The sequence below is a fragment of the Penicillium verrucosum genome (assembly GCF_028828655.1).
Source record: "Penicillium verrucosum strain IBT 35672 chromosome Unknown utg000002l_segment0_segment0, whole genome shotgun sequence".
Classification (NCBI taxonomy): domain Eukaryota; kingdom Fungi; phylum Ascomycota; class Eurotiomycetes; order Eurotiales; family Aspergillaceae; genus Penicillium; species Penicillium verrucosum.
In genome coordinates this window covers 3953123-3977566 of record NW_026643211.1, presented here as the reverse complement: position 1 = coordinate 3977566, position 24444 = coordinate 3953123, and the positions used below count along the sequence as shown (strand labels likewise).

General features: G+C 49.6%; 9 protein-coding genes across 9 annotated transcripts; 4 read left to right on the top strand and 5 right to left on the bottom strand.

Moving 5' to 3' along the window:
• Positions 1-343: 343 nt before the first annotated feature.
• N7516_007165 (putative G-patch domain protein) lies at positions 344-1538 on the bottom strand (the record flags this gene model as incomplete). The annotated part of the gene is made up of 2 exons (XM_057219885.1): positions 344-1345; positions 1440-1538. The coding sequence occupies 2 exons, from the start codon at positions 1536-1538 to the stop codon at positions 344-346; spliced, it is 1101 nt and encodes a 366-aa protein (XP_057073976.1).
• Positions 1539-2868: 1330 nt separating this feature from the next.
• N7516_007164 (uncharacterized protein) lies at positions 2869-4617 on the top strand (the record flags this gene model as incomplete). Its single annotated transcript, XM_057219884.1, has 3 exons — positions 2869-3078; positions 3139-3498; positions 3577-4617. The coding sequence occupies 3 exons, from the start codon at positions 2869-2871 to the stop codon at positions 4615-4617; spliced, it is 1611 nt and encodes a 536-aa protein (XP_057073975.1).
• A 267-nt stretch (positions 4618-4884) lies between these two features.
• Positions 4885-7671, bottom strand: N7516_007163 (snoRNA-binding rRNA-processing protein NOP14; the record flags this gene model as incomplete). Its single annotated transcript, XM_057219883.1, has 2 exons — positions 4885-7329; positions 7384-7671. The coding sequence occupies 2 exons, from the start codon at positions 7669-7671 to the stop codon at positions 4885-4887; spliced, it is 2733 nt and encodes a 910-aa protein (XP_057073974.1).
• Positions 7672-7821: 150 nt separating this feature from the next.
• On the top strand, positions 7822-8914 carry N7516_007162 (uncharacterized protein; the record flags this gene model as incomplete). Its single annotated transcript, XM_057219882.1, has 5 exons — positions 7822-7864; positions 7921-8040; positions 8091-8151; positions 8208-8344; positions 8403-8914. The coding sequence occupies 5 exons, from the start codon at positions 7822-7824 to the stop codon at positions 8912-8914; spliced, it is 873 nt and encodes a 290-aa protein (XP_057073973.1).
• Positions 8915-9200: 286 nt separating this feature from the next.
• Positions 9201-11658, bottom strand: N7516_007161 (uncharacterized protein; the record flags this gene model as incomplete). The annotated part of the gene is made up of 8 exons (XM_057219881.1): positions 9201-10176; positions 10225-10346; positions 10393-10666; positions 10719-10858; positions 10912-11146; positions 11199-11272; positions 11330-11542; positions 11599-11658. The coding sequence occupies 8 exons, from the start codon at positions 11656-11658 to the stop codon at positions 9201-9203; spliced, it is 2094 nt and encodes a 697-aa protein (XP_057073972.1).
• A 30-nt stretch (positions 11659-11688) lies between these two features.
• Positions 11689-14406, top strand: N7516_007160 (pentatricopeptide repeat protein; the record flags this gene model as incomplete). The annotated part of the gene is made up of 1 exon (XM_057219880.1): positions 11689-14406. One exon carries the CDS (start codon positions 11689-11691, stop codon positions 14404-14406), a length of 2718 nt encoding a protein of 905 aa, XP_057073971.1.
• Positions 14407-14781: 375 nt separating this feature from the next.
• Positions 14782-16347, top strand: N7516_007159 (uncharacterized protein; the record flags this gene model as incomplete). The annotated part of the gene is made up of 1 exon (XM_057219879.1): positions 14782-16347. The coding sequence occupies one exon, from the start codon at positions 14782-14784 to the stop codon at positions 16345-16347; it is 1566 nt and encodes a 521-aa protein (XP_057073970.1).
• A 612-nt stretch (positions 16348-16959) lies between these two features.
• N7516_007158 (Sec63 complex subunit SEC66) lies at positions 16960-17961 on the bottom strand (the record flags this gene model as incomplete). Its single annotated transcript, XM_057219878.1, has 3 exons — positions 16960-17337; positions 17435-17745; positions 17856-17961. 3 exons carry the CDS (start codon positions 17959-17961, stop codon positions 16960-16962), a joined length of 795 nt encoding a protein of 264 aa, XP_057073969.1.
• A 574-nt stretch (positions 17962-18535) lies between these two features.
• On the bottom strand, positions 18536-23503 carry N7516_007157 (chromatin segregase YTA7; the record flags this gene model as incomplete). The annotated part of the gene is made up of 2 exons (XM_057219877.1): positions 18536-21429; positions 21484-23503. The coding sequence occupies 2 exons, from the start codon at positions 23501-23503 to the stop codon at positions 18536-18538; spliced, it is 4914 nt and encodes a 1637-aa protein (XP_057073968.1).
• Positions 23504-24444: the final 941 nt, after the last annotated feature.

Genomic DNA, 24444 nt, shown 5'->3' with positions numbered 1-24444 from the left:
ATTGCATAACCTCCGCAGGAAGTACAGGTCCTGCCAAGGCTGTTAGCTATGTTTTCTTTTTCTTTTTCTTTTTTCTATTTTTCTTTTTCTTTTCTTATCTGTATACCTTTTTTTTTATGATACCAAGAACCTCGTGTATATTATGGTTTAACAAGGACGACTGAAGCATGTTTATAATGAATACTCTTTTTTTCCCCCTCAGCATTCGTGAGATAAATGTGACATTTCGTAGAGATACAAACCTTTCCGTAAGAGGTTGGGCTATGTGCTAGGTACCATACCAAACCGTCAGCTCATTGTTGTGTCAAGAGGATTCCCAGATGGTACAAACGACTCTGATAGATCAATCGTGATCCTCCTCGGTCAGGCCAGGACACCCTTCCAACTCAAGATCAGTTTCGTATGCATATTTGCACCAGAAGCAATACCGATATTTCTCGCGCAGAAAGAGGACCAGCTTGTGTAGCCGCTCAGCTGGCTCTAGCGCATTGAAGGCATCGAGCTCCTCATCGTCTTCTTCCAACTCTATCTCCAGTGTGGAGGTATTCTGATCTGGTTCATTGTCTAGTGCACGGTCAAGCGCCCTTTTATCCTCCCGGTCCATAGTCGAGTCATCGTATTCTGGCAGGCGTAGTAGATTGGGGAAAAATGATGAGGGGAGTGAGGACTGGAGAGCATGGCGTGCCTGGCGGTCACTATCGTTCCGTTCGCGCTCGCGGATAAGACCGCGGTAGAGGACATTGATTTGGGATGTGAGCTTGATTGGCTTCTTCTTTGTCGCGGGGGCGTCGGGTCCGTCCCGTGTTTGACTAGGATCTGTGGAGTCATCTTCTTCTTCTTTGCTGGACTTGGCCGAGGACCCTGTTCCTTGTTCTTTCTCTTTGTCGGTGGTAGCCCCACTCTCCGATTCCCCATCCAGCCTCTCTGCAACTTTCTGCGCCGCGCGCACCTGCGCTTCGATACGTTTCAACTCACGTTCTTCACGAACACGATCCCGGTAACTTCCCTCTTCATGTTTGATTCTCTTTGCTGCTTCTTCTGCTTCCTCACGGAGCTTGCGCTTTTTCTCCGTGTCCAACCCGATTCCGCCACGGTTTTCTTTCAAGGTTAGGTTTAGCGGTTCAGCGCGTGATTTTAGGAAATTGGCAGTGTTGGTAGTGCCAGAGTCATTGTCATTAGCAGCAGGTTTGCCCAGTACCCCACCAGGCTTGAATCCAAGCTTTGCCATCATTTGAAATCCTTTGTTGGTGGGGTTGAGGGTGCTTGTGGCCAAGGCTTCCTCTCGGCGGGCGGCTTCCCGAGCTGCGCGTTCGGCTTTGGATGGGACTCGGCCTCGAGCTTCAGCCTGTAAATGGAAAAGAATGTTAGAATTGGGTTGGCATTTAGCCGGAGACGGATATGGCGTTGAGGTTAGAATGTGGAGGACACGGATACGGTACCTCTCGTAGTTCACGGCGCTTTTTTTGGGTGAAGGTCTCCTTTTGAGTGGGTTCCTCAATGACCATATTCATATAATCATCTTCATCATCTGAAGCCATTATGCCAAGAGTTGAGGTATGGTCTAGAATTCCAAATAAATGAAGAAGAGAGAAGACCTGGGGGGGGAGGGTACGGGTAAGGATGCTACCGATACATAACTCTGTGATTGGTTCATATTGCCAGCAGTAATTTAGATCCACTCTTACTAACTAACTATATAAAACTAATGTTGTATGTTGTCGTTATTAATTGAAGCCTAGGTATACCTAGGTAGGGACTTCTAAAGTAAATTAAATCTAAATTGAAATTGAATTGAGTCTGAATAGGATTGAATTATAGAGAGGGTACATGTAACTACTTAAGGAAGAATTCAAAACATACCTAGGTACATGTTCAATACAATACGCTCAGTTCAAATTGAAATTAGCGTATATGTTTCAAAAAGACGGTGAGGGAATAACTAATGACAGAGATAACTGACTAGTTAGTTAGTTAGTTAGTTGGTTGGTTAGTTAGTTAACTAGTTCACTAACTAACTACCTAATCAGGTAATTATGTGCCAGTGGCAGATCCGCAGGCGGAAAGAAAACGCTTTGGGCTTTTGGTTTTGTGGGGAAGTGGGGGCTCTCGTTAATTCGCATGGGGCTCTTCGATGTACTTTGGAGTACATTTAGTCCATTCTTACACACCTGTACATACTATTATATGCACTATTTTCTATTTTCTATTTTCCATTGGGTATAGACTAGATAGATTACAGTAAAAAAAATCATTTCTGTACTATTTTATTGGGGAACAAACAAAATGAACTTGTATGGTGTAGCATAAACAAAGAAACTATCCCGAGTATCTATCTAGGTACATGAGAATAATCCCCTCTGGAACTTATCACTTCTTTGTTTAGACCCTTAGATTGAATGGTTTCAGATGTCTTTCAATGTCTCACGGTCCCTCTTACCCTAAAAGTGTGTGTTGTAAAAGTGTATCTGACTAGATAGTTGCTTTAGTACCATGCTTAGGTAGCAAAATCACTTCTAGGAACACCTAAATCATGGAACTTTTGTGCCTATCACCTACTTCTAGGACCGACAAGTCTGTTGATCACTAGAAAACCCCATGTATTATGTCTTTTATGCACACCATGGACACTGTCCTTTCCCGAAAAGCTCCCTTGCGGCACATGTGACACATCCCCGCAAGCGTCGAGTATGCATATCTCAATGAAGCAACAGTGGAGCAAGGGCTTTGTCCTCATTTTACCCTCCCACAGCACTTGGCTGTGCGTTGTCACCGTGACTTCGATGGACAAGGGTCGGCTTTTCTTTTATGTCCGCGGGGCCCTTTATAAACCATGACATCGACCGGTTCACAACCAGACTGTCAGTCATCATGGCTAAGTTCTTTGCTATCTGCACTTTGCTATCCCTGGCATCAGCTTCTACAGTGGTAGATTTAGGCTATGCTAGGTACGAAGGTCATACACACTCTGGAGTCACACAGTGGCTTGGTATGCGGTTTGCTGCTCCTCCTGTAGGAGATCTACGATTTGCTGCCCCGCAGGATCCCTTGTCGATTGAGGGAATACAGCAAGCCACTAAGGTATGTACCTCTTGTTTTTAGTTCTTCATAGATAGATAGCCACTGACCATTCACTACTAGCATGGAAGTATATGTATCCCCACGGTGGCACGTGAAGGCCGGGCAGTCCCACCAGGAACTTCAGAGGACTGTCTCTTCCTTGATATATATGCTCCCACAGCTGCAGTAAAAGGTTCAAAGAAACTGCCTGTCTTCTTTTGGATCCAAGGAGGAGGCTTTGCAGTTAATTCAAATGCCAACTATAACGGCACTGGGTTGATCAAGGCATCTAAAAACAATATGGTGGTGGTCACCTTCAACTACCGGGTTGGACCCTATGGATTTCTTGCTGGGGAAGAGGTTGAACGAGGAGGCAGTCTAAACAATGGTCTGAAAGACCAACGCAAGGCACTGAAGTGGGTTCAGAAGCATATCAGCAAGGTAGGCCAAGTCGTCCATTCTTCGTTCTTCTCGTGTGGTTTTTGTTGTTTGATATCTGGGTTTTGACACTCTTTCTAGTTCGGTGGAGACCCCAAACATGTTGTCATTGGTGGTAGTAGTGCAGGTGCTGCCTCGGTGACTCTCATGCTCTCGGCGTATGGTGGAAGAGATGAAGGCCTGTTTATTGGAGCTGCTGCAGAGTCACAAAGTTTTGCCCAGATGCTCAACGTTACCGAAAGTCAATTTGCATACGACGCCCTGGTAACTGCGACTGCATGTGACAGTAGTAAAAACACCCTGGCATGTCTGCGCAACCTCGATGTCAGTGCTTTGCAGGAGAAGAACGTCAACAGACCCAACCCAGGAGCAAAGGGGAAGCCGTTATACCTGTACGGTCCCACAATCGACGAGGACCTGGTGCCAGACTACACATACCGTCTCTTCCATGAAGGCAAATTCATCAGGGTGCCAGTAATATTTGGCGATGACACCAACGAAGGCACGAAATTCGTTACCAAGAGTATCTCCAGCGTTGACGAGGCAGATACGTTCATCCAGAACCAATTCCCAGCAATAAAACAAGCCCATCTTGCCAGGATCAACAGTATGTATCTTACTCCAGACCAGACGGAAAAATTCCCTGGCGCTGGGTCCTATTGGCGACCAGCAAGCACGGCGTACGGCGAAATTCGCTACATCTGTCCCGGAATTGATCTGTCTTCCATTTACGCAGCGGCAGGTGTCCCAAGCTGGAACTACCACTACGCAGTTCAGGACCCCGGCAACGAGCACTCGGGATTGGGCACACCGCACACCATCGAAGTGAACGCAATCTGGGGCCCGGCCAATACTGGGCACAAAGCTCCAGCTTCGTACTACACCACCAACGCAGGTATCGTGCCTGTGATGCAGGGTTACTGGTCAAGCTTCATTACGTCTCTGGATCCAAACACCAAACGGCTTCCTTCGAGCCCGAAATGGGAGACTTGGGGTAAAGGTGGTGATGGATATAAGCGGATCTTCATTCGTACCAACGAGACCAGGATGGAGACGGCGCCACAGGAACAGAGAAACCGATGTAAATATTTAACCAGCATTGGTCTTGATCTGAAGCAGTAGCATATAGTATATATACCCCTTGGAAGGAAATCAAACTGCGAATAACCTTGCACCAGTCAATTCTTTACTAAAAAAATAAAAAGAAATATGGACTAGCGAATTGTGTAGATATCGCGGATCTCGATGAACTTGACTTTTATTCCCAGCCTTACGCCAGATGAACAATGATGTATGTACCAGCCCAACAGGATGCACAACCAAGTGTGAAAGAAGAAAGAAAAACAGACGTAAAACAGGAAGTTGAAATACAAATTGCAAAATGCAAGATTACCGTCTGCCACGCGCCCGCTCGTACTCGTTGGCGGCACGGCCCTCCTGGCTCTGAATATCCGCAACAAGACGCTTGTACTTCTTCTCGTACTCGGAGTCGCGCTCCTTCTTCTCGCGCAGCTGCTCGCGAGCAACGAAGCTGGCATCCTTGCGAAGCTCGCGCATGGCGCCCTTGCGCTCGCGTTTGAACTCCTTCTTGAGACGGTTGGACTCGGCACGCTCGCGGTCGGGATCGTAGTGCTTGTCTGGGTTGAAGTTCTCCTCGAACTTCGGAATGGCTGTCTTGATGGCCAGGGGTTTGTGGTCGTGTAGGAACAGCGGGCGACGAACGAGACGAGCCTGTGCGAGGTGGGAATCGATCTTATCCAGGGTGCTCTGGATGGGCTCCCGCGCTGCCGCGTATACCTTGCCCTTGAGGGATTGGCGGAGGTACTGCAGAACGGCACGGACCGGTGTGAAGATCTCGGTGAAAGCAGATTTCTCGGCCCAAATATCGGAAGCGGAACCAAGGAGAGACACGAGAGTGGTGAGGAGGGAGACCTTAAGCTCCTCCTGCGCCTGAGGATCAGAAGGAGAAGTGGTCACATCGCGGAATTGCAGCTTGCGAGGTGTGACCTTCTTGGAGGGCACGAGTTGAACAGATTCCTGTGATTTTCTGTAGGGGAAGGCTCCGAACTTGACAGTTGGCTCTGCAGGAGTAAGATTGCAGAGAGCATTTAGAGTGTAGTTAATAAACTCGGGCATATATCTTTTGGAGGTCTTTTGATATTGGAGGCAAAGACTTGCGGCAAATGTACCACTTGCAAGGTCTGCGAGCGAGGTGGTGGTGCACTGACCCAGGTACCGGGCCAGACAGAGTTGAGCGGGTGTGGCTGTCGTATGGAAGTGATCTGATGTGGGGAAGAAGGTTGGGATGCCAGTAAGCAGGATAAGGTCGCCAGGCAGCAGATTGAGTGGGCGTTCCTTGCCAATCTCACGAAGTTGGGCTCGGCATGCGATTGTCACATTCAAAGGATGGGTCTTGGCCAAAGAATGAATGTGACGAATGATATTCTCCAGGATGGCAAATGGAGGCTGCTTAGTCTTGTTACCCATGTAAGAAACATGTTCAACAAGAACTTCAGCAAATCGGCCAAGCTTGTCCTTGTTTCCAGGTCTGAGCCGGGGATGATGCAATGCTCGAATGCGCTGGATGACCGTCGGGATTTCCTCGACAGGCACGTTCTTTGTGATACCAAGGAAGCTTTCGTGGTCCTTTGGACAAGGATACGTGAATGCGAGTTTTCCGTTTGCTTCCTTGTTAACTTCGACAGCAGTCGAAGCGGCGGCGGAATCCTCCGTCGGTAGCGTCATTCCATTGATGTGCTCGTCCTCCCCATCTGGCCCGTCAGACTCATCGCTCAACGAACCTTCCTCCTCTTCCATGTCACTGTCACCCATGTCAAGGCTGGCATTTGAATCTGTCTCGACTAGATCTTCGTCGATGATGAAATCATCTTCATCTTCAACGCTGAGTTCAGGGCGTGTTTCAGTGGGGTAAGTCGGAAGGCCGAAATGCATAGCATCGTCAATTTCTGACTCGTCATCCTCGGGAATTTCGTCCTGATCCATGCTGTCCTCATCATCAGTGAGCTGCTCTCCACGCATACGTCGGAGGCGGTCGTTCTCAAGCTTCTTGAGTCGCTCGGCCTCTTCCTCCACCTTCTCCTCTTCGGTCTTCGTGCGATCTGTGGGCTTTGATCGCTGATCGAACGTCATTTGCCTGAGGCGCTGATCGTATTCCTTCTCTGGATCCTTGCTGTTTTGCGACTCTTCAAGCATGGCAGCACGCTCTGGGTTCATCTCTGAGAAATCCTGCTTCGGTGCCTCTGGCTTGGCCGCCTTGGCTGCAGGTTTGACGCCCCGCAGAGCCTCGAAAAGATCAGGAAGTTCCTTATCCAGAGCTTCCCGCAGGTCTTCATCATCATCTTTGGCCTGTTGCCGTTCCGCTTTGTAGAACTTGGACTTGGCAATGACTTCTTTCATGACCTCGGCCTTGGTCTTTTTGCGCCCTGGCTGTTCTTCGTCTCCATAGTCGATAAAGTCCTCCTGGTCCTGGTCCTGGTCCTGATCCTGAGTTTCGTCGCCATCGGGGAAACGCTTCCGTTTCCGCGACGCTTCCTCGTCAGATTCCGCGTCATCCAAGTCTCCAGCCTCGAAGTCGTCTTGGTTCGGTCCATCGAACGACAAAGATTGACCCATGTGAGTAAGCTGCATCTCATCATCATCGTCCTCGAGGTTGAACATGGACTCCTTCCGCATCTTTCTCTGGCTCTCTCGCGCAAATCTCTCGGCGGCCCGTTCCTCAGGTGTCATAGTGGGATCATTCTCACCGAACCGACGATCGATAAGTCCACCGATCTTGTTTCGGCTGTTCATCTCTTTCAGAAGAGTGGCACGTCGCTAATCAAAGTCAGCTTTATAATGGTAGTACTTGAGGAAAGTAGATAAACCTACTCTTTCTTCACCCAGTGATTTGGTAACACCTGGGCGAGCGCCACCTCCAGCGGTCGTATTGCCGTCTCTGGTTGTGACATCAAACTTGCTGGATTTGTTTATCGTTTTGATCTCGAAAGGGTTGAACCGATCCCGAATGGCTTGCAAAGCGACCTCGCGCTGGTTGCGATTCTTCGCACCGACTCCGGTCTTCGCATTTTGTCGTTTTTCTTTCTTGGACTTCTGAGGACCAAGAACCCCATTATCACGGAGCGAAGCCTTCAGCTGTTTTAGCTGAGAAGGTGGCATTTTGCGTGATTGGGTTTGAATTCGAGAGTTGGGATTTTTTTCCCCGTCGTGATTCTCATCAAAAAAATCAGGTACACCGCCTCCGCGGCCTGCGCCGATCAAGATTCTGCCGATTGTGTTCTCCGCATCTCTCCAACTCTCACAACCACTATGGCTCCCTTTTCTGGGGATGGTGTGCTATGGCTATGCCTAGGTATGGACGCATCTGCCCGATGAATTGAGTTCGGCTCAGATGATTAACTTATCTAGGCGTTTCACTGTTCTTTGCCATCCGCGGCATCGCTACAGACCTCCGCCAAGTCGTCGATCTTACAGAAATCAAACATGTTGAAAAAGAAGACAAGATCATCAGCGAGGGAACAGAAGAAGGTGCATAGATACCTACTTCCAACATGTTACTGTACTAACGAGTTCTATAGCTCTGAAGTTAGACACCCTCTTAAAGCTTTCTCAAAGCACAAGCCATGACCTCCGAGCCGCGTACGCCAAAACAATGTTCTCTCGAACCACTCTGCGCGCCAGCTAATACGTTCTAGGGCTTTGCGCATCATTTCAGAACGATCTACCAAGGGGGATACTCGTGACTTGCTATTGGAGGAACTGGCCTCCAAGAACAAAGTGCACCAACGACGAGCTCTGAATGCATTGAACTTCTTAGTTTCCAACCGAGCCCGTATGCCACCCATTCTACCGCATTTTAACAGTCTATGAATGTTCATATTGTTTTACAGTCACTCGAACCTCCATTTGCAGTCGACTCGCCGACGTATCCACCTTTACCGCCATTATCAACTGCCTTTGCAACTTACTAGAAGAACATGTGGAGAAGACGTCTACGACCAATTCGCCCATTTTGCCAAAGACACGGCCGATGGGAGAGAAGAAGGCGCTGAACATTCTGAATGTCCTGTTGCCAGAGAACATACCCGATGCACTGGAAGCGGGGATCATCAGTCGATGGCTCTGCAGATATCCATTCCCGTGTGCAATAGCTGAGCCTTCTCGCCGGCGGGACGTGGTGATCCTCATGAAAACATGGTGGTCAGATGACGTAGTCATGAGCGCGATTTTCAGCACGCTTTCCTCGCACCCCGATGGGATCAAGCAGCTGCGGAAACATGGACTGATGGGCAGCATGATTGAAGAAAATGACCATGACGACGAGGATGATGCGGATAGTGATGTTTGGATGGTAGATGCGGATGAGGCAGGGGGGCTCCTTTGGTCGAACTCCTTCGCGTAGACTTCAGGAGGGGAGTGCCGAAGAGCAAGCGCTTCGACGACGCAGGAGAGAAGCTATGGTTTTGAGCGACGGTGGACGGCCAATTGGAAACGACGACATAATCCAACGACCTATTGATTGATCGCGGTGAGTGCGTGCTCTTTATGATCTTCAACTTGTCTACAACAGACAACCCAGTTTCAAAACTACATATGTAGCCTGCTAGCTACTGTATTTTTATGTCCATGATACCCCCCACACCAGAAAGATGATATGCAATGAATTTCATTTGAACCTCAAAATAAAACTAAAGCCCCATCCACGCTGATTTGGCCAAGTGGTCAGTCTTCTTCCGACTGTTCTTGATCACACCGAATGCCTTTAGTTCCGAGAGAGCGCCATAGAACAAAGACATTACGACTCGGTCATCGCATCCACCAGACTCTCCAGTTTCAAATACACCATAGAAAGCCTGCCAGAGATCATGGACGTTCACCAGAGCGCCCGAATCAAGGTACAACTGATAAAGAATTGCAGTGGCAGGTTGCTTGGCCGAGACCTTGGTCACAGTGACATCTGACGAAGAAAGCAAATAATCAAAGGGAGTAGCTAGGGCGCGCTCGATTGCAAAGCGCGGCCGAGGGGCAAATGTTTCCTTTAATGGATTTCGTAGATCAAACAAGAAGGCTTCATGTAGAAACAGATCTTGTGGGTTGATAAGGGTTTCTGCGAGATGCACTTGCAAAAGAGCAACCAGTCGGTCGACGATGTTGGTATATTCCACGGCTTGTTCCGAGAGATCGGCCTGCCCTTTGCTTAGCCGGATCCGCTGCTGGACGACAGTGGTTTTTGTGACAGTGCTGTTGATATTGTATCCACTGCGCAGTGGACCGGAGTCCAGGCACGTTTCCAATAAAGTCCTGAGATCTTCTTGGATCGCATCGGCCTCTGGACTCATTATAATCCCCTGGAGACGGACGAGGAGTTCATCCAGTTTATCAGAATCCAGAGTCTTCGCCGTGGCGACCATTTCTTCCACAATAGCGGACTCAGACAGTTCGCCAGAGAGTGCGCGAATGGAAAGGTCCGACACATTGGTTTTTTTCGCGCTCTGTGTGTATTGAAGGCAGGTATGTACGACGCGGACTGCCTGGAACATGCTTTGCATTCTTTGCTGGTTTGCATCCAGGTACTTGGGCGTTTCTTGAATAAGATATTCGTCATCTTCTAGCATATCTCGGACTTGCTTGATAGAGCCCTCTTCGACTAGATCCTCACAAAACCTTGAACAGCATTAGTGGAGTTATGACTTGAGAATCGGAGACACTTACATTCGGAATGATGGTAGGTTTCTGATGGCTTCACAAAGCTTGTTTTGTGCAAGAATGGTAGACTTCGGGTTGGCTAATAGCACTGCCAGAGGATTTGCGAAGAAATGAGACATGTATGCATACTGGATGAATTAGATGTCTGTTTTTAAAGCTATTGGGGATAGTCACCTTGACCATGCGACTGAATGCCTCTGGACTTTGGAAATAGTCACTTGTGTTTTCAAACAGAGTGCTGGTAACGTTGCGACCTAGCCAAAGATTGGTGTCTGGGTCGGTCTGGAGAGTCTCATAGATGCGGTCGACACAGTTTCCGGCCTCTTGGACCTCAAAATGCTTTCCCCGAAGGAGAGCAACACACGAGCGAGGCAGTCTGCCTTCAAACAACTCTACAGAGGTAGAGATGCCTAGTAAGACTGTGAATGGTATACGGTCAAGCCATGATCTAGTAGAGGGTCAGTTAGGGGATCGGTCAAAGTCTGGAATATCAATCGCACTTGAATAGAGACAAAAGGTCGGTCAAAAGGCCAGGGTCAAAAGCCTCGCTATCTCGAAAGGCTAATACTAATTTCTTGGTTCCCTTTCTCTGCACATAGTCGTGAAGAAGGTCTAAATCGTAACCAAGAAGTCGAGGTCCCTGGTGCACGGCGGTTAGCACAATGATTCAATGTTTTCAATGCGATCACGTACAGCACGATCTGTAAGGAACTTTTGATATCCATCATTGCCATCCGTGTTTGTAACGGTAGCTCGGATAATGTTTTTCAACGTTGTTTTCAAATTGGGAGCATCCCCTGATTCCAATACCACGACACTGCCTTCTTCGGTCGATATCAATTGACCATTAAGCCGTGATAGCAATCTGCTGAGCGAAGATACATTTGAACCAACCGTCACCAGAGCCGTAGGAATACATCCATCACATCTAAAGCCCTAGTTAGAGCATGTTCGTGGATCGCAATGGGATAGGGACGTACGTCTGAGGTGAGGTGTCTCTGACAAAGGACAACACATCCGTCAAAACCCCGGCATCGACATCCTCGAGGATATTCTTGAGTCCTGGTGAGTAATTTATCACTATGACCACCCACTAATTCACCTGACTGACCTGAATCTTGTGTTCTTGCTTCGACCATAGCTCCTGATAGGCATCATATCGTAATTGGACGGACTCGGCGTTCTCGTCTCCGTTCAAAAGGGGCACAAACCGCTGTCGATCAGGCTGCTCGTCCTTGTGGGCGGTTGACGAGACTTTGCGGCGCTTCGAAAGTCGCTCGCCCGCTGATTTTCCATGTTTGGGCGGTTGGTAGATATACGCACCCTGCGATGATTTGTTAGCGCGCAACCTCAAGGTCCATACGAGAACTCAAGACAAACCAGATTTTGGGACTTGTCATTCGACAAGCCCAAGGCATCGTTCAATCCATCAGCATCCATGCTGCTGCTTAAAAGGACTTGGTTGTCGCAATGGGGATGACTTCAAGGGCGGAAGCGCGACAAGACGCTAAACCCAATCAGGTGATAATTGGTTCTCTCCCGAACTTGAACTTCTTCACTTCTCCAACTTTTTTGGTCGCATTCGATGACCGATTGACTTCAGACTTCATGCTGCGCCAGGCTATTCAAGGAGCCCGATGGTGTCAGCATGTGGCCCGCAACCCATCGACATGCGCTCCACGCCGGGCCTTCTCCGCCATAGCTCCGCGGCGTCTTAAATTTGGCGGACCGAACGACAAAGTCACATTCTACGAACAAGAATCCCTCGAGAGCAAAACACGACGCAAAATCGATCCCGAAGCCGAAGATAATGAGGAGCGAGATGAGGTCAAAAAGGAGCTCGCGAAGCTCCAGGATGAATTGAATGTTTTGGAGGAGGGACCTTTTGCTCCCAGCAGCCCTTTCATCAAGAGTTTACCAGAAGAAGACCGCAAGATTGCCCTAGAAGCCCTGAGAAAATTTGACGAGGAAAATCCTCAGCCTGCAGACGAGCCTGGATTGGATCAGGTTTTCGACGAAGAGCTTGATGATATGCTACGGGAGGAGTTTGAAGGCCTCGCCATGGAAGAAAAGAATTGGGAGGATGGCGTCAAGAGTCGGCGAAAACTAGCCGCCCGGCGATCTGTCGCAGCAAAGCGTGCAGGGGCAGAGTCTCATCCTTACGCTATAAAGTTCAACAATTCCCTACGACAACTCCAAGGAAAGATGTCAGACGAGCGGGCTCGACAAGACTTATGGAAGTGGTACCGACGATGCAAGCAGACTATCCCAGGATTTCTAACAATAATGCCTGAGGGGGCACTCGAAACAATATGGGATGCACAAGCAGCAGGAGAGACTGACCAGGCTACACGCTCAACGCATTTGCAAATCCTGGTTCGGGACGCTAAATCTATCGGCCAAGAACTGGCTACGCCTCAAATCCTATTTTATATCACATCTCTGCATAAAACTGGCTCCACTAACCTCGCACTGGAGCAATGGGAGGCATATCAAGCAGAGCTGTCCCAGAAGAAGGAGGATTTGGAAGAGTACTGGAAGCTCGGAGTACGATTGTTTGCTGCAGACAACAACCCACAACGAGCTCAAGATATTGCTTTGGCTTTCCTGGCAAACGATCGAACTCGTCAGCCGCGTGTACTCATTCCTGTCATTGCAGCGTGGGGAAGATTGCCCGGAAAGGAGGCTGAAGTAAAAGCCTGGGCACTTTATCTGCAGTTGAAGACATTCTTGGGCTCGGATATGATCATGGAAGACTATGATCAAATCAGCATTGCCCTTCTCACGGCTGGTCGATTGGATACTGCAGTTGCAATCTTCAAGGATATGATGGTGACCGGAAAAGACCCAGCCAATGACTCGACTGCTTTGTACAAAGCCGCGTTGGGTCTGGCGGGTAATCTTCATGCATCCAGCATCAACGAAAATGAAGTAAATAAGGTCTCTTTGTCGGCGCTCAAGGTGTTGCCTCGCCAGTTCCAGAATCGGTTCTTCTATGCCAGTTGGATGAAGAAGCTCATTGGTATGGGCGAGGTGGACTCTGCTGCTCTGGTCATTGAACTTATGTATGAGCGGTGTGTCAAACCTGATAGCAAGCACTTGAATGGAATCATTGCGGGCTGGCTCCGTGACGGGAACACAAGTGCACGCGACAAGGCAGAGCGACTTGGCTGGGCCATGATCCAGAAGCGCATCGATGTTGTATGGAGGCGATACCAACCAGCCGATATTTCCCCTCAGCTTCGAGTCAGATCTGGGGAGACAGAGTCTGTACGCATGCCCCAGTTTATGCAGAGAGAGGTCCCGCCTGCGACCATCGAGACCTTCTCTATCCTTCTTCTTCATTACACACGCCGAGGTGACGACGGCATGGTTAGATACTTGGTCAAGTGTCTTGGGGATGCCCATATCAAGCCGAACTCTTACTTCATGAACCACCTTTTATACGCAGAGCTCAGAAAGCAAGACGTGAAACAACTTTGGATCAAGTTCCAGACGATGTCTACCGCCATCCGGCCCGACGTAGAAACGTACGCCTGCCTCTGGGACTGTGCCAAGCTGCAATACGACCGCGGGCGTACTGCCTTCGATGTGGGCTTTCCATCGGCACGTCAGCTCTATGCCAACATGATATCCTGGTACTCCCAGTTATCTCCTCGCGCCCAGAAAAACACCCAAGCACAGATTCCTAGAGCTCTATTTGATCAGATTGTGCGATGTTTCTGTCTCTCCAAAGACCTCTCCGGCACATTGGTCGTCATACACTCGATGCATTCAGCCTTCGGCTTCGCACCTGATGACACGACTGCCCGCATGATAGTACTTCAGATTGCACGACTTGCTGGTGTACCGGCCGACACTCCGAAACGGCGCCTCCGCCGCTTGTCTTCGACACCACGAAGCAAAGAGAATATCGGTCAAGTCAGCCGTTTGCTAGAACTGTTGGGTGATCGCAAAGCTGAAAACCTGCGGTTGCAAGGATTGAGTCTTGAACAGCTGGATTCACGTGAGATGGAACAGTATCAACTAGAGATCATGGCCAGTCTACTACGGATCGTGATGAGCCGAGCAGATGCCTTGGATCCAGTTCAAGTCGAAAATAAACTCGAGGTAGCAGCGAAGGAGATGTTGGCTGAACATATCGACTTGGGCCCGCCCTTGGGGGTAGACGATAGCAAGCTTCTATAATTGACTATATGTCAATCAAGCGAATTCCATTGCATGGGAAATCATGGCGTTTGACGGGTTGTCGGTTTTGTTTTCCCCCCGAATCAATTAGGGTTGTGTATACTACTTTGTTATTTAGACATAATGTACTTAGATCGATGTAGCCTTCACACCATCTTTCCTCTCTACACCTTGATCTTCCTTTTCCTCCTCTTCATACCTCCCTCCCCCTTTCACTCCCTAAGCTCAATGCTTTTTTCCTTCCCTACCTGCTCCAGAAAATTTCACTCGATTTGTCACGCCAATCCAGCTGTTCTGCCCAACCCTCTACAGCTAAACGACGGGTCAATATCTAACCGTAAGTTACCTCCATAAACTCCCGATTCGATTGAACCAATGACCGGAAATCCCACACTCTCAATGTCGGCGCAGAACCTGTGGGCTCTTCTTGTCCAGACGATGAGACCTAGCAGGGACCCGTCTCAACCAGCCCTCGATCCACGAGCTGTGTACGGGACCACGACCTATAACAACACCCCATTCCAACTAGGCAGACACCATCCGTCTCATATCCCGATCCGGGATACACGACCACAAATGATACCTTACGCCAGTCACCTACAACCCGAGTATCCCGAATTCCCAAACTTAGGTTATGACCCGTTTCCGTCGCCACCGCCAGGCCTAGAAGAGTATACGGCTGCTCAATTATCTGCCCTCGAGAATTCGTTCCGAGGACTGCAATCTCCAAGTGATCCAGTGGACTCAACTGGCCCAATCCAACCCGAGGAGCTAGTTTCGCCTACCCACGTCCATTGCAAGGGAATCCTACCTGGGCATCACAAGTCTGGGGAAACCCAACCCTCGACAAGCTTTCCATCCAAGACAAATCGACCTCAAACACCCAGTCCTCATGTTCTTACTCGTGACTCAACCTCTGGTCTGGCGGATATGGACTGTGATTCAGAACCGAGAACCGAATCTGAACTAGAACCTGCATCTGAATCAGAGAAGAGAGTGGCCTATCAGAGTACCAACCAAAAGCGATCCCGATCTCAGACTTCTGACCCAATCCCGAACAAGAAGGTGAGATCCGCTCCTGATCCAACTCCCACCGAGCCTGCCCGGGCGCGATGGAAAGAGATTTGCACTAGATCAGTGAGCAAACATCCGGATTTAATGAGGCACCTTGAGCAAAGAGAAACCGATCCTGTGTATCGCTACTATCATGAAATCATGGATACCTCTAGCAAACAGTCCTCATGGCATTGGGATTGGAAAACGGAGAAGGACCTGCCCGCAGATCTTAAAGGGATGGAGAAGGAACGCTTGACCCACAAACAAATCGAGACACTGCTTTTCTTTAAACCCACCATCCGGAAAAAGTACGAAACAGCCTTCCGATGGAGAGGTCAAATCCGCACTGAATACGCTCACCTTCTCGAAACCGTGGAGAACGGGAGGTTCAAATTGCCTGTGCAGCTCGTTCATTCGTGTAACCCGTGGTTAGTCGGACAGTATCTCTTCTGCAAGGTCTCTTCAGAGAACCCATCCTCGAGGCAGATCACCTTATCCCCAGCGAAGTCTTCCGCCATTCATCCCGAGCTGGCTAGTCCACCCATTCCTGCTCAGTCCCCCCAAGTCCCTGGCAGTACTCAGAACGATGTTACGATGCCCGTGCTACTACATGAATGGCGCATGACTCAGCGGGGCCGAAATAACCAATCCTCAGTCAATCAGACCCTGTCCGCTATGTTGACAGTGCAGTGCGCAGAAGTGACAGCACTCCGGGATAGGATACAAAGCTATGATACACTCCTAGAGGACCATCCGGCTCTACAGTCCCAAGTCAAGAAGTGGTCACCTCTACCTCAACCCACTCCGATGTCTACCTTTTTCCTACCTAAAGCTTTATCCGGGACCCGAGTCCACTCGAGAACCCCTTCGTCAAACCACTCCTGATTCAATTAACCACTAAGCCTTTTTTTTGGTGTTCTGTCATGTATGTTTGATAGGGGAATGTGATTGTCTTTGGCAGAGAACTAGGGGATTGTTACCCTAGGCCTTGCCCTTCTGTTGTTACTCAAAAAAACCCCCAATGTCACATATTTCCCCCGGATTAGTTTGCAGCTGTTCGTCAAAAGGGCAGCTAGTTTTGTACCCTGTAGTCAGACTACCTGGCAGCATTACCTCGCAGCGTATTGGAAAATGTAGTATTTCTCAGACTGATATCATCCCTACCTCCTCTACTAGACATGCCCGTAGTCTATATTACCTAGATAATGTGCGTACTATAGGGTAACGAGGCAGTCACATGACTGGCAGATGTCCATATAAAAAGTCGTTGAATTTGAGCATCATGTTCACTTCGGACTTGAATCTGGCCTGTTCGTGGTATATTGATAGGTTTTCTGAGTATTCAATCTCTCACCCATGACTATAACTGGTATAATAATGTAACTCCTGAACCCGTGGCCCAAAACCCTAGCAGTGAGAGTGTATTTTGAACCCCAGATAAAAGTACAAAGAAAAAAAAAAAAGGAAAAACAAACAAAACAGAAAAAACACTCATATCTATTTCTTGCCCTTGGCCTTCTTCTTTGTGTTTGGTGGAGAGGCAGGCGTATTCGAGGAAGTTTCAGCCTCCACAAGAACAGCATCGTCATCACTGCCCTGGACAGAAGTACCGGCGGTAGAGGTTGTGGGTGGTGCCTCAACGGACTTGGTCGTGGTGTTGGTAGTCTTCGCCTCTTCGGTAGAAGTGGCCGAGCCCTCGTTCAATTCCTTCATAAATCCCTCCTGGATACTCGTCTTCTTCTTGCTCCACCACTGGCGCTCCTCTTCCAATTTCTTTTGTTGATCGTCCATGCGCTTGCGGTAGAGATCGTTATTCATCATTTCGTTGGCGGACTGGAAGATAGTCTGGCCCCAGCCGGGGACATAGGCATTTGCCTGTTTGATTTTGATTAGCAAAGCACAAAAGCATATACAATCATTTGTTCGCTGAGAACAATGGTTTATCGGCGACGGAGAACGGAGGTTATCATACCTCTGAAACCACATCCTTGACCTCGTCTTCCATCTCCTTCTCCGCGCGCTGGAATCGCTGCCAGAGATCATCCCCGACACTACCACGTTGAACGAGTGTTGTGAGAGCTTGCTTCTGGCTGCGAAGTGCCATAATGCGACGGATGTCTTCAGCTGCGCGACGGAGAAGAGAAGCCTTGAAGATAGAGTCGGGGATGGCGGGGGCCTTCTTCTCTTTTGTGGAGGTTGATGAGGGTTCAAGGTGGAGGAGAGAGAAGTAGATATCGCGCTGGAGGTGGGCGGGGAACCATGGTTCTAGAGATGCTGCCTTGTCTATAAGGATTCACAAATCATATATTAGCATTCAAGGACAATCAGACACGTCGGTGCGTGAGATGGTTGGATGTTGAGAGCTCAACGCTTTCTGGGGATATTTCACATACGGGACTTGCGCTTGCGGTAGAGGGAGGAGAATGTAGCAAGCGATCCCAAGAGAATGCCTAGGTACGCGATTGGGACGGCGAGACTGAGCCAGTCCACGTCGAACATTGCGGTGAAGTGGTTTTTGTGACAGGGGTATAGGGATTGAAGGTCCAGGAAAGAAGAAGACGAGATAGAAATATTCAATCTGTACCAATGTGAAGGTGAAATAAAGAAAAGAAGGGTCTTGAAGTTGCGAAATGTGGTGTTGGTCAAGCTCAAAAGGCCAGGGTGTTTAGTGGGTCATGTCACATGTTCATTCTGTTGTATAAAAAGTTGTAGACAAGAGAAGAGTTACAGTTACAAAGAAGAAACAACGACATTTTAGACCATTATTCTCATAGTCTACATACATTTCCTCATGTCAAATAACCCACTAAAACTAGTTTTTGCATAAACAATTAAGGAAATTGGGTAATTGACACATTTGCTCCCCCCTCCCCTATCCATCTCGCCACAAAGAAGAAAGAAAAAACAGAAAAAACAGAAAAACAGAAAAAAAGAAGAAAAAAAGAAAAAAGAAAAGAAAACCATCGCCAGATCAAAGGGGAATATGAACCAAGTCAAAATATTGACAAAGTAAGAAAAGGGACAAAAAAAAAGAGAAAAGGGTGAAAGTAAGGAATTACCCATCAGTCAGCTCTCACTGGAAACTCAGGTTGGCCAGGATATCCTTGGTTTGTTGGCTGATAGGCCCGATCTCCTGCATCGCTTGCATGTCTTCTAGGACTGCATTGTATGTTTTGCCGAGACCATCGGCGACGCGGGTACGGTTCCATTCTCCACGCATGTGCCACACGTAGTCCATCAGATTGGTGTTGATTTGCTCCAGCTGCTCCACTGAGAACCCGCTGGTTGACAGGGTTAGCTGCGTGTGTAGACGCTCAACAACCTCAAGATCAAGGACGAATGGCTCATGGGGTTCTTCGCTCAGGATCGATTGCAAGTTAGCCGAAGCATTAGCTGCTGGCATGTTGGGTGCATCGAACAGCGGGGGTTGCGGCTTTGACTGCGACTGGCTTCCATTCAAACCACTGTTCTCCTGGGTGTCTGCATTGCTAAGCAGTGAGTCCCGGGGATTGGGGGAAGGCTGACTGCTGTCATTTTGCTGGGTGTCGGGCAAGTGGTCTTCCTGCGACACGCGATCGGGGTATTGAGTAAGGTCGGGGTATTCAGTTCTCGAGACATGAGGGCTTTGAGTGTGGTCATGTTGATTCGACAGATGCTCAGAGGATTTCTTATCAGAGGTCGTCTGAGTAGTGGATGCTTCATTGGTGTAATCAGCTGGCTGAGATCCGGGGGCCATTGGAGTCATGGGGCCTCGCTGAGAGAAGCTGGAAAGACCGGATTCTCGACGAATCTGTTGAGAAGGCGCGGTGTGGGAATAAGGAGGCTTCGGCTGTGCGGAGGGCCCGAATGAGCTTCCCTGGGTGTCCTTGCTACCCGAGTGATCATCAGAATTGGACATGAAAACGTCGCCGTCTGCATCTCCATGGGTACCATTGCTCGCACCGACAGCATGGGAACCAAACTCATTGAGATCCGAACCACCGCCGTGATGATCTCCATTGGCGAAACTCTTGAACTGGGGCGTGGGGGTCACGGGACGCGAAGCTGCTTTTCTATCATCCTCATTGTCGGGGAAAACCTCGCCGAGTTGAATCGGGCCTGTCGACAGGCCCGATTCAGTGTTGCCGTGCGACTCATTGGTAGGGTCAGGGATGGGAATTGCGTTCTCCTCTTGGGCACGTTTCTCACGCTCCGCAGCCTCTTTTTCGCGAGCCATCTCACGCAGATAAACCTGCTCACATTCTGCCATAAGAGCTGGTTCGGCTACCAGAACACCGGCGATATCAACTTCGACATTGGTCAAAAGTTCACTTGACCGCAAAATGCGTTCCGGGTCACCAGTCTGACGAGCGTCCTTGACCATTCGCTTGACATCCGCCACAAAGTCGATGGCACGCTTGTAGTATCCGTTTGCAAGGCGTTTTTCAATCGTCACAATCTCCAGGTTGTAGTAGAATTTCCCAGTGGCGGTTTCACGGAGACCCAACACACCATGTTTGTCGTATGCTTTCTCATAAGGCCGGAATGTGTTTTGTTGATCCGGGGGAAGATCACTGGTAACAATGTTGGGATTTTCTTCCTCCCACAGATATCGGATTTGCGATTCATCGATCACGCCCGACCTGAAACGCTTGTACCTCTTGACCTGATCCATGATAGGCTGAATTCGGGTTTTCAAAAGATTCAAGGATATGTAATCTTTCTTCCTTTGAGCCTTGATCTCCTCCTTGCTGAGTCCTGCCTCGGGTTTGGGAGGTGGAGGTGGCGCGACTTTCAGTTGTTCAAGCTGACGAAGTTTGCGATTTTCGGGGTTGGGGAATCCTTTCGGGGGAGTCTTGACGAATTCGATGATCTTTCCAAAGAATTCACGACGCGCATCATTATTTGGAGCAGATAGATCATACAGGTTCTTCTTGGAAAACCCAAACATGTTCTTCAATAGACCCTCGTCCAGTTCCTCTTCTTGTGATTCAAGAATGCCAAGCAAAAGAACTGGGTCAGAAGGAGGCACCGACCGCAAAAGACTCATGAACGTAGAGATCACAGTAGGCCCGACAGTCTGGAACCACAGTTGAATGTTGGGAATGTAAATCACACTCGGCTTGTGTCGCTTGACCTCGGTAAAGAGCTGAATGACAGCTGCCTCTGGGGAGCGGGTTGAGTCGCTCAACAAAGTGGGGAGATCGAACGCCTGCACATGCAGGCCCTCAAACACATGCAGTAGTGCGGCTGCGAGGTATTGCTGGCCCATGCCGTGGGGCCCCCGAAGAAGGAGTCGGGGTCGGAAGACACGCGAGCGATCAAACTCTTGCAAAAGGAGCTCTCGGGTGAAGCCCGCACCATCATCAGGCTCCTCATATTGGGCCTCCTCGAGGGCAGTAAGTTTCTTTCGCTGTGGAAGAATCTTGGACAGCAATGATTTGATTTCGGACAATGGATGACGAAGCAGGGGTTCAATGTTCGGAGGGAGGGCAGTCGCACCAGATGAGGTCGACCGCTCTGAAGAGGGCACCATCTTCTTGATTGCCAGCATGAAATCTTTGGGGGCCACATCGATTGTCTTCGGATCAATCACGAGCTTTTGGTCAGATTTGTAGATTTGGGGGTATCTTCTTTGTACGGCATTGATTGCAGCCTCGGTGCAAAGCGCGCGCAGGTCAGCACCGCCATAACCCTTGGTCATATCCGCCAATTCATCTTTGATGTTGCTTGGAAGAGGAGGATCCCATTCCTTGGTGTGAATGTCGAGAATAGCACGACGTGCCTCGATATTAGGCAGCGAGAAATAAAATTCGCGGTCAAAACGACCAGGGCGGCGAAGAGCAGGATCAACAGAGTCAGGTCGATTGGTAGCACCGATGACAACTACTTGACCACGACCATCCATGCCGTCCATCAAGGCAAGTAGGGTCGAGACAATGGAGGCATGAATTTGTTCTTGTTTGCTGGATCTCACGGGAGCCAAACCTGGTATAGAGTATTAGCGATTGTCAAATATGCGTTCAGAGGGGCCTCATTTACCGTCAATTTCATCAAAGAAGATGATACTGGGCTGGTTCTTACGGGCTTCTTCGAAAAGAAGCCGAAGTTGTCGCTCAGCCTCACCGACCCATTTGCTCAGTGCATCCGCACCCTTTCTCATGTAGAACGTGACCTTGCGTCCTTCTGAGCTCACGCTGTTGGCTAAAGCACGAGCCATCAGCGTCTTTCCGGTACCAGGGGGACCGTGGAATAGAACACCGCGAGGAGGAGTGATTTTGAAACGCTGGAAGATTTCCGGGTACAGCAACGGCAAAGAAACCATTTCTTTCAACTGGTCAATGTGCCCTTGCAAACCACCAACATGGTCAAAGTTGACATTCATGTCAACCCCCAGGGGATCGGCGTCAGCCAAAGCCTGCTTGTTATTGAACTTGCCAAGGTTTGCAGGTGTACCGGCCGAGGTCTGACCAGGGTCAGCCGACTGGTTGTGGGTGGCTGCAATTCCAACGCCAGGAGCACGATTTGGCTGTTGGGCACCTTCATCATCGCTGCTATCGCTGTCCGCTCCTCCGACTGCAGTAGGGCCACCAGGAACACCGAGAATTGCTGAATTGCCACCCCCACCGAATGGACCCAACGTGGAGAACAAAGTGCGCTGCCAGCCTCCACCTCCACGGCCACGGCGGGATGGAGACCCGGTCACTTCGTTGTCGCTGTCTTCGTTAGGTTGAAACATTTCAGGTCGAATAATGCGATAATCAACGTCCTTTCGATTGCGACGCGGTTTCTCGTACACGGCCGCTTGCTTCGCACGGCGACGGGCACGGCCAGTAAGGTCTTCCAATTCTTCAGCGAGTTCTTCTGCCTCCTCTGAGGGTGCGCGGGTTCGAGAAGGCCGTTGGCGTAGGCCAGGGCGCCGACTGGCAGAGCTATCCTCGGCATCCTCGCGAGCTCGAAGTTCTTTGCGAGGAGAGGCACGCGATTCAGGCTCCGAGTCTTCCTCCTCATCATTCGATAGCTCTTCCTCTGGCTCGAAATCACTTTCTTCATTTTTGCTTTTCCGTTGTGAGCTTCGAGACGGCTGCTTACGGCTGGATCGACGTAGCTGCGATTCTTCATTTGTCTCTTCATTTGTCTCGGCGTCTTGCGTGGTATTCTCCTCGCGAAGCTGCTCGTGGGATAGCCTGCCTCGTCGCCGGGTTGTTGGGGGTTCATCAGTGTGTTCGGAATGATCAATCTTCGCGTCGCCATTTTCCGATTCAGGGACAACGTCTTCATCCGGCATTTCTTCGTCAATTGGGTCGTGGTCTCCATCATTGACTGGCAGTGTATCACCTTCAGCGCCGCCTTGAGGCACGTCACTTTCTAGTACCTCCATTTGCGAGCCCTGAATAGTCGTTTCGTTGATGACATCTTCGACATCCTCATGTCCTTCGGCGTCTTCATCCTCTTCATCAATGATCGTGCGCTTGGCCATGCGATCGACTCTGGAAACGCGGCGAGACGGCGATGGAATTTCAGCTTCTGGAGTATGTGTACCTCGCTCAACGGTGTGTATGTGACGACCAGAGTTGGTAAGGGCGTAGATATCCTCTGAAGCGTCACGGGTCCGGCGGGTTACACGTTTAGAGAAAGCCAAGTAATTGGGCGGGAGTTTCAACTTGATCACGGTGCTCTTGCGTGGAGCAGGAGCTCGAGTCTCATTCTCATCATCATCGTTGAGCGGGTCTTCTTCCGAATCGGGTTCCTCGTAGTGCGGGCGACGGCTCTGGGTGGTTCGTCGACGTGCCGTTCCTCTGACATTGCGTTCAACCTCCTCCTCCGATTCTTCTTCCGCCTCATCGAAGTCAAAGTCTTCGGACAGGTCTTCCTCCGAGGTGAGACCGTCGTCTGAGGTGCGCCGTCTCTTCTTTGAGGCCGGTCGCGACTTTTTCTTGGGGCTGGCCTTTGACTTCCGGCCGGTCGAACGCGAGTAGTGAGCGTGGTCGCTGTAGTCCTCGTCGTCGGAGTCGGACTTGTTGGCAGCCTCGAGCAGGGTACGCTTTGCGCCACGAGCCATGACGGAGCTTTGGTGATTAGGCGATCACTTTGAAATCACAGAGTCAGCACAAACCGCTCCAATTTGAGAAGTACAATGAGAGCATAGACAAGGGGTTCAGATGCCCTGACAATAAGGAAGATATAAAGATGCAAAAAGGCGGATTGTTGATGTTGCGCGATGCGGGCAGGAGGGACAGCACTTACGAATGGTTCAGTTGTCGCCAGCAACAGCTGGACCACTCGATCGAAGGGAAAAAAATCTGCCTGTCACAGCAGCAACCTTGACACTTTCTTCCCCGACAATTGCTGGTCAGTATGTTAGCGGAGACGGCACGATGGTGGAGCGCAATTGGGGCAGAGGTGGAAGGGTCTCACGGACTCGGGAACGCGTGGGAAAACAAAGGTGTTGGAAATCTGTCAGCCACCAGGATAGATGCGCAGTACACAGAAAGAATTGTTGAAAGTAAAAGAGAGTAAAAGACGATGGGAACTCGAGGAACAAAGACTTCAGGGAAGAAGGGCGGAAAGGACTCGCGCTCATTGGGGCTGACTGCCTGAATGTATCAGCCACTTATTGTGGCGCCCCCTAATTAGTCAACAATGCGCACGTGCCACCATCTCTCAATGGGGGGAATTGCTTCAATAGCCATTGTCACCCTTCAGCCCATGAATCAAGCCCCCATGAATCGAGCTATTGTAGTGCTCCATTCTTCTCCTGAATTAGCTAAATGGATACTTTCGGCCATTTTGATGCCCCAATATGGCACTTTCAGGATTGATGGAGGCGTGGGAGAATGACATGATACAATGATGACAGGAGGTGTTAGAGGGCAATTTGGGACATGAAGAAGACGAGAATAGGGCCCTTTGTTTTTTCCTTTTGGTTGTCTTTTTTTTCTGCGACGCTTTCGACCGGACCTGATATCATGTGCCGCTGACTCAGCAGTGGCTCGTGCTGCC